Genomic DNA, 8202 nt, shown 5'->3' on the forward strand with positions numbered 1-8202 from the left:
TTTCTTTCTTTCTTTCTTTCTTTCTTTCTTTCTTTCTTTCTTTCTTTTTCTTTCTTCTTTCTTTTTAATAGATAAGGAAATTAAAGGGAAATTATAAATAACTGGTTAAGATCATGTGGCCAGAACTGGCAAAGCCTACCTGACTCAAAAACTTAAGCTCCTTCCACAGTGCTGCTGTCTCACATGTAGTAGGGGATTAATATATGATTTTTGCATTAATTCATAGAATTTTAAAGGTACACTGGTCTAGCTTTTCTCATAAGGCAGTTTTTTGCTCCTGTTTTTGAAGACCTCCAGAGAAAGTTTTCCTTAGAGCTAATTCAGATCTCTCTTGCTGTATAGTAACTGAATAGTAATGGCCAGAAAGAGAAGTCTAAAATAGCAAGCTTTGGAAAGTTGTCTTTAGCTTCTTAAAACTAAGTTGATCTTAAGAATCAAGCAGACCTGGCTTCTGATATTTATTAGGTATAGGACCTTGGGGAGAATAGTACCTTCTTAATAGGGCAAAAGAATTAATTGAGAAATTGTGTTTAAAGGCCTTTGTACCAGTTCTTACCACAGAGAAAATACTTAATGAATGTTCATTTTCTTCCTTTGTCCCCTGTGATTCCATTTTCACTGATGCCCAATAAACCTTATTTCAAGCACACAATTCCCCTCTTTCTACAGATTCTACTGTTATAAAAAGATAAAAATAACTATGTATATGAAGTTGTGCAAAAGCCTCTGGCAGAACCACATGGTTTTGGTAACTTCCTAGTTGATCTTGCAGGTTGTAGAATTAGGGAAGTCAGCATACAGACGTAATTTACTAATCAGACAAGTTCATCCACCCTGGTAAAAATGTCATCTTGATTTAATGCTCTTGGTGTTCCCCTTTCGGTCTAAATTTTAACTTCCCTTTGAAAAAACTATTACACTTAATTTCAGAAGAGTTTGACAGAATATTTTATGTCTGAAGAGCAATCAGCATTGTTTGAGATAGTTAGAACTGATTTCATTACCATCCCACTGCTGCAACAGCAGGATACGGAGAAACAGCCAGGGAAAACTGCTAATCACTCAGTCCTTTTGATTGGCGTCAGGTTAGTTTTATTGGTGATCCCGCTGAGCGAATCTGCATTAGTTGACATGTCTCCTCCACAGAATAACGTAAAAACACAATTGAGAGAGAGTAACATAAAAACACAATTTGAGATATATCCAGGAGCCCAGAGGCAAAAGCAAATCTTAAAACTTAAAAAAAAAGCAAATCTTAAAATATCTAAAAACTTTCCCCTTTCTTCTGATTGGCTAGGAATGAGAAGTGTTATCTCTGTAAATCCGTGGTCCCATTCAGAGAGTACCAGAGTCATGTAGAATCCTGTCTCCAGCTTGCAAGGGGTGACCAAGGAGCTGGGCCTGAAGAGAGTGGGAAGGTATGCTCAGCTGTGGAGGAGAAGCAGCAGCAGCAGCTGAGGAACCCAAAGGTGTGTATGGAATGTTTTACCCACCTTCCCTCCCTTTTTTTTGCTTTTTTTCCCCTAGCTTCTTCCTTTTCTGCTTATCTAGAAACAAGATTTTGTTTTAAAATTATATTTTCTTTTAATTAAAAAGTAATACATGCTCACTGTAGGAAATATAGGAAATTCCAAAAAAAGTATAAAGAATCGGGAAATTATCTCCCACAATTTAGCTACTTAGAGATAACTTTTAGTATTTTGGCCTATTTTCTTTTTTTTCTATGCATTTTTAATGTAGTTGAGACCATATGTGTGTGTGTGTTTGTGTGTGTGTGTGTATAAACTTAACATTATAGCATAGGCACCTTCCTGGGTTTATTTTCTTTTTTTAAAGATTTTATTTATTTATTTGAGAGAGAGAATGAGAGAGAGAGAGAGCAGGAGAGGGGGGAGGGTCAGAGGGAGAAACAGACTCCCTGCCGAGCAGGGAGCCCGATGTGGGACTTGATCCCGGGACTCCAGGATCATGACCTGAGCCGAAGGCAGTCGCTTAACCAACTGAGCCACCCAGGTGCCCCCCTGGGTTTATTTTCAAACTGTTTTTAAAAATTACTCTTAATGTTTGTATCACACGGAAGTCATTTAACCATTCTCATATTATTGGACATTCAGGTTCTTTCCAATTCTTTTGTATTATAAGATTGTATTTGAACCATTAATCTGCGTACCACTGACTATTTCTTAGATTTCCTGAAGTGGAACTCATAGGGGAATGCATATAAACATTTTAAAATCTGTTGAAATGTACCACCAAATTCCTTTCCAGAAAGGATATCCAACCATACCCCCACTGCCAGGAACATATTTGAGATCAACTCTGTTTAGCACCTTGTGTGCCTGGTCTTAGGAAGCTGTGAGGTCTGGCCCCTGGTCACTGGGAAGATGAATGTGCTGTCTGGGCTTTGCAATTAGAGATCAGGAAGAGCAAATCTTGGCTTAGAGATCAAAGATAAAGCAGCAGCTCCATATTCTAGGCTTACTCACTTAGTAATCACTGCACACTAAGATGGATAAGCCATTATCTGTCATGACAAAAGAAAGGGACCCCTGTATTAATGGGGTGATTTTGAGGTAGTGATTTGGAGTTGGGGCTCATAGGTAAGTGCCTATATCATAGAGCCAGTTTATTCTTCTGACATCACTATCTCTAGAAGCTGCCTTGAAACTCTTATTTTCTATTTTAAATCTCTCTAAATCTATCATAGGTCAAAGGCTACTGTTCTTTAATATGATCTTGGTGGAATAATTTGCCTTGACTCTGGTTATCCGTTCTTGGATAATATTCTTGGCATGAAAATGTATTCTGTTCGTCATCACAGTTTGTATTTTTACTTGTATACCCTCATATATTAGAAAGCAAAAGACTTTTCTAGAGCTATGTCCTACATTCCTTCTCTCCTGGAGACAAGTGTGATCTGGGCTAAGGAAGTTGTATTTTAGATTCTCTGCCATGAGATAACCCTTTCATCTGTTTTTCTCTGTCATAGGAAAAAAACCGCAGTGAAGGCCGGCTCCTCAGTCTCTTGGAACAATCTGAGCACAAGACTGCAGGTGAAGACCCCAGGACCAGTTTTCTGAGCTTATGTCGCAGGCCTTCCAGTAAAAATAGCCACTGCCAATTCACTATTTGTTGGAGTTATGTGGGTGTACATTTGACCCATTAGCCAGACTTTGAGACTCAGTCTAGGTTATATCTCCCTGAAGATGGTAAGGACATACCCTGTATTGTTCATCATGTATTTCATTTCAGGCTTTATAAAGCCTGAATTTTTAGGAGTTGCTGTTAAGAAAAAAAAATTTCCAAATCACAAGGGAATGACACAAGCCCCAAATACCTTCCACAGAAACAGGCTTGGAAAACCAGACATGCAGACATTTCTTCCTCCTCCTGTTGTTTTGTGCATCATTTGTTACTTTTAGTTTAGTGTCCCAGCCTACATTCCTGAGGGATTGTAGGAAGTAACTCTGTCTCTTTGTGCCTAGTATTTAGGGAACAGTAGAGTGGATTGGTTAAGAGCATTGCATAAGGTTAGTAATACCAACTTCATAGATTTTAAGGATTATATCTAGTAAAGTTCCAAACATATTCCCTGGCATAAGCAGGCTCTTGATAAATATTAGCTGCTATTATTACTGTTGTTATTAGTTGCTGTTGTTAAAATTCACTAGATGCAGATGGAAGAGAAGCGTTTGCTTAAGTCTGGTGAGATTTGCTTACCTTCTAGTTGTAACAGTTCATTTCCACTAAGCAAATCTGTTTTGCCTTCTGATGACTATAAAAAGGCAGCGTCTCCAAGCCCTATAGCCTGCTGCCTCTAGATCAGCATGTTGTGAATCTCTGCAGGTGGCAGATTTCTCTTGGCAACTCGTTGTTCCTCAAGTCCAGATTTGAAGTAGATTATTCAGAGGTTGTTCATTCAAAAGTGTTCACCTTGATACTTTTGCAGCTGAGCCTGTTGAATGCTAATGCTCACATTTTATGGGTCTGGGGATGGAGATCTGTATAAGACTGATGAAAAACAGGGCCCAGAACACAGGAAGCACATGAGCAATGAGAAGTGGTAATGATTACAACACTATTAACATTATTACTTTTTCTCTCTCATTACAGATGCAGAAATAAAGACCAAGTCTTCAGAAACAGGAAGCTTCAGGTGAATTGGGGTATACATTGAAGTATGGCTGTCAGTAGTTCTAGAAAAGTGCAGGCCTGGTCCTGGGTTCTGTGTATAGTGTGATATTCAAACTATTGAAAGTAGAAATCACCATGGAACTGTGTGACCTCTCTGTGCTGCACCCCCCCCGCCCCACCATATCTGGGCTAAGAATTGAATGGCTAGTTCAGTTTTATGGCGTTAAAACAGGCAGAGTGCAAAAGCTGTGACTTATTCTTCCCTCCTCACCCTGGTCTTCTGACCTAGATTTCAAGATGTTTGGGAATTTGGTAAAAAATAATTAAGGGGAAAAAAAAAAAGGTTTGTGAATTTGGGTCTGAATTCTCATTCTCTCACTAACTGGGTGGCTTTGGGTATATGATTTACCCAGTGTCCTTATCTGTGAAAGGGGGAATGATAGTACTTATCTGGTTGGATTATTACAAAGATTATATGAACTAATAATGTGTGTAAAAGCCTCTGGTACAATGCATGACACATACTTAGTGCTTATTAGTAGGTGTGTGTTGAATTCTGAATTTTTCCCCCTTCTTTCTAGGGTGCCCTCACCAGGGATGGAAGAGGCAGGCTGCAGCAAAGAGATGCAGAGTTCCCTTCCACATCTCGACTTAAACGAGTCTCCCATCAAGTCTTTTGTTTCCATTTCAGAAGCCACAGATTGCTTAGTGGACTTTAAAAAGCAACTTACCGTCCGGCCAGGTAGCCGGACACGGACCAAAGCAGGCAGAGGAAGAAGGAGAAAACCCTGAATTTCTAGGGTCTAGACGTTGACAAAACCATTAGCAATAGGGGTGGGCCATGGTCATTAAGTCTTAGTGGCCCCTGTTTCATTGTTGAGCAAGTTTTGGCCCTGCAGTTTTCACCACCAGCATCCACTCAGCATTCTCGTTTTGATGTTTTCTATAAGCTATACAGACAATTGTGTATAGTATTCTGTTTTATAATAGTCTGATTCACTTATAGTTAAAAGAAAATTTAAATATATTTATGTTTGTATGAAATCTTATTTCAATAAGATGAAGATCTTCCTTTTTTTTCTTCTGTGTTGCAGGGTTTGGGGTGGGAATATTTAAATTGTGGAGCTAAATTACATCCTAAATTACATGTTTCCAAATTAATTCCATTACTGGTCTTTGACATACTGCCTATATTCACTGAATGTATAGTGCACAATTCTGAGCACTGTGTGGTTACTCCCTTCACCTTTTCTGACATCATTGTGGAAGACGCCAAGGCAAACTCCAACTTCTTATTTTGCTATCCCTACCATTCAGCAGCCTGTCACTTCATTTTGCTGCATAACCTAGTTAAGAATTCTCAGCCAGAGCATAGGACCTTTGAGGGATATCTCCTGCCATTCTTACCAGGAATTTGTAAGTGAATGCTCTGTTACTAGTTCCTATGCAATTATTTTTCTTCTAGATTAACCAGTGGGGATACCAGGCATATTCGTCTATTAGAGCCAAGATTAGTTCTCTTGCTGTCAAAGTCATAGCAGCAACAGGAAATAACTTCTTTTTCAGTATATTGGTAGAGGAGTGCACATTCTTGACCACACTGCCCAGGAGCTTTCACTGCAGAACAAGATGTGGTCTGTCTGCAGTGTACTTGCAGACTTCAAAGATGAGAGGGTATCGAATGGCAGAAGCAACTATCTGAGGGAGATGACCAAACAAGGACGTTAAGAAAGCTAGCTTTGGCCCAAGCTGATTTGAAGATGTAATAAAAGACTGTGGGAGGTGGCTGCCAACCAGGAAAGGATCCTGGGACAGGATAAATAGGAACATCACTCAGACTCTACTAACTTCCAATTCATCAAGTTCAAAGTTACCTTTCTCTTGATTTTAAGATGAAAATGAGGTATGTGTTAGACTGGGAGGGGGTGGTCAGAGATAGCTGGGATGGAAGGCACTGCATAGGCCTTTAAAATAGTTTTCTTGCCTGTGACATTGCACACAAGCTCTTTGAGTTAAAGCAGGATGGCAGGCTCATGATTTCTTCCATGTTTTGGTGTTGGATGGCACTGACATTGTGGCCAGGATCACATAAATAATAGGTATTAATTTTTTGAGGAACTACTACGGTTTAGGTAATGTATGTACCTTCATTTAATCCTCACAGCAACTGTGAGGTAGGTAGTATTCTCCCTAATTTTCAGGTGAGGAAACAAAGGCTCAGGGGAATAAATAAAGCCACTTTTGGTGCATGGCAGTGAGACCACAGTGCCCCTCATATTCAGCCCTAAAGAAAATGCTTTATTTTGACTCTAGTATTGATTATTTTCCTTCTAACGAAAAGTAGTTTATTAGTAAGTTCTGTCCCATCAACTTCATTCTCACTAGTCTCTCTCATTAAATGGCAATTTATTGGAGGTAGAACATTATAAATGGGATAGTATGTTTATCTCTTTGCCTGAAGAGAAGAAAGGGAAAAGACTGGTTCTAGAAAGTGCAGTTTTTAGCTTAAAACTGGGCAATCTCCCTAGAACATGGCTTTGAAAAAGGCTACTGGTTTTTGTTTTTTTTTTTAAAGATTTTATTTATTTATTTGAGAGAGAGAGAATGAGAGACAGAGAGCATGAGAGGGAGGAGGGTCAGAGGGAGAAGCAGACTCCCTGCCGAGCAGGGAGCCCAATGCGGGACTTGATCCTGGGACTCCAGGATCATGACCTGAGCCGAAGGCAGTCGCTTAACCAACTGAGCCACCCAGGCGCCCAAGGCTACTTGTTTTATTCTCCCTGTGCCAGTGGTACTGTGGGAGAGGCATTAGTGAGACAATGAAGAGACAAAAAGTCAGTGGAAAGAGTATCACATCAACCTGAGTCTGAACCCCTGCTTCTGATACAGGTTAACCTCTCTGAGACTTTGTTTCCTTGTCCAAAAAATGGGGAAATCACACTTACGGGGTTGTAAGGAGTAAGGTAATGGGTATAAAGGCAAAGTATCTGTCACATGAAGATGATGAGTGAGTGGCAGCAGTTATTAATGTGATGCTAGTTTTGTATGTCCTAAGTAGTGTTTGGATGAGAGATGATAAAGCCAGAGAGAGATGGGGTGCAGATGCAAGAGGAGACAGTTCGTAGAGGAGTGAGCCCTTGACTACGTTAGCTTCATCAACTACCAGTCTTCCCCAACAAGTTTAGGTCCCTGGGCATTTAGAGCTCACCTAGGACCCTTAGATTTTGGGTTGTTTTGTTTTGTTGTGTTTTGTTTTTGCTTCTGAAAGATGGGAAGCAGATGTTCTGCTGGTGTTGCCAACTCTTGGAGAGCTAGAAATCTCCATGAACTTCACAAGCTATTACCATAAATTGGGGAAGAGGAGTTCTCTGTGTTAGGCATTGTGGTTGTGTAATTTCCTTTCATCCTTACAGCAGCCCTCTGGCAGAGGCTGTGCCTTGCCCATTTCCTCTGGGCACTCACCATTCTATGACATACCCACAATGTCCTATTGCAGGAACTTGCAGCTGTCTGCCTTAGCACATCTCTAGACTTGTGTGTGGCACAGCCTGGGAATGCCAGGTCCTAGGCCCCTGAGGCAGTCCTCAGCCAGTGAAAAATGGAAGTTGGGGGATAAATACTTGAGCCTCCTACCTCTTAGGTGGGTGCATTCTCCACCAGAGTTCCCAGAGTTCCTCTGTGGGATTGAACCTCAGTAGCTCCCAGCAGCAACTTAATTTTGTACGCTCTTTTGGTTTCCTTTTCTTCCTACCTCACTTCCAGTTCCCCTGTCAGTGCTTTCTAGATCAGGGCTGGGACTAGGGTGAGGGACCCTCACTCTTGGGTTCATGTACAGGCAGAGTTGGCACTTATGTGAAGGTAAGAGGGCTTCTTTACATTTTTTTTTAAGATTTTTTTTATTTATTCATTTGAGACACAGAGATAGAGAACATGAGCAGGGGGAGAAGCAGGCTCCCCGCTGAGCAGGGAGCCCGATGCTCGGCTCTATCCCAGGTCCCTGGGATCATGACCTGAGCTGAAGGCAGACGCTTAACCATCTGAGCCACCCAGGCACCCCTGGGCCTCTTT

The 8202-nt window shown here is 40.8% G+C and overlaps 1 protein-coding gene across 1 annotated transcript in view; it reads left to right on the plus strand.

The window, feature by feature from the left end:
• The window catches only part of UIMC1 (ubiquitin interaction motif containing 1), a 178138-nt gene extending 172942 nt beyond the window's left edge, over positions 1-5196 (plus strand). Inside the window, exons 12-15 of the mRNA XM_021698718.1 lie at positions 1298-1469; positions 2990-3053; positions 4114-4156; positions 4716-5196. Coding sequence (XP_021554393.1) covers positions 1298-1469; positions 2990-3053; positions 4114-4156; positions 4716-4926 — 490 coding nt within the window. The 3' untranslated portion in view covers positions 4927-5196. The remainder of the gene's footprint in view (positions 1-1297; positions 1470-2989; positions 3054-4113; positions 4157-4715) is intronic.
• The last annotated feature ends 3006 nt before the right edge of the window (positions 5197-8202 follow it).

Source organism: Neomonachus schauinslandi, chromosome 7 (genome assembly GCF_002201575.2).
Source record: "Neomonachus schauinslandi chromosome 7, ASM220157v2, whole genome shotgun sequence".
NCBI classification, from domain to species: Eukaryota; Metazoa; Chordata; class Mammalia; order Carnivora; family Phocidae; genus Neomonachus; species Neomonachus schauinslandi.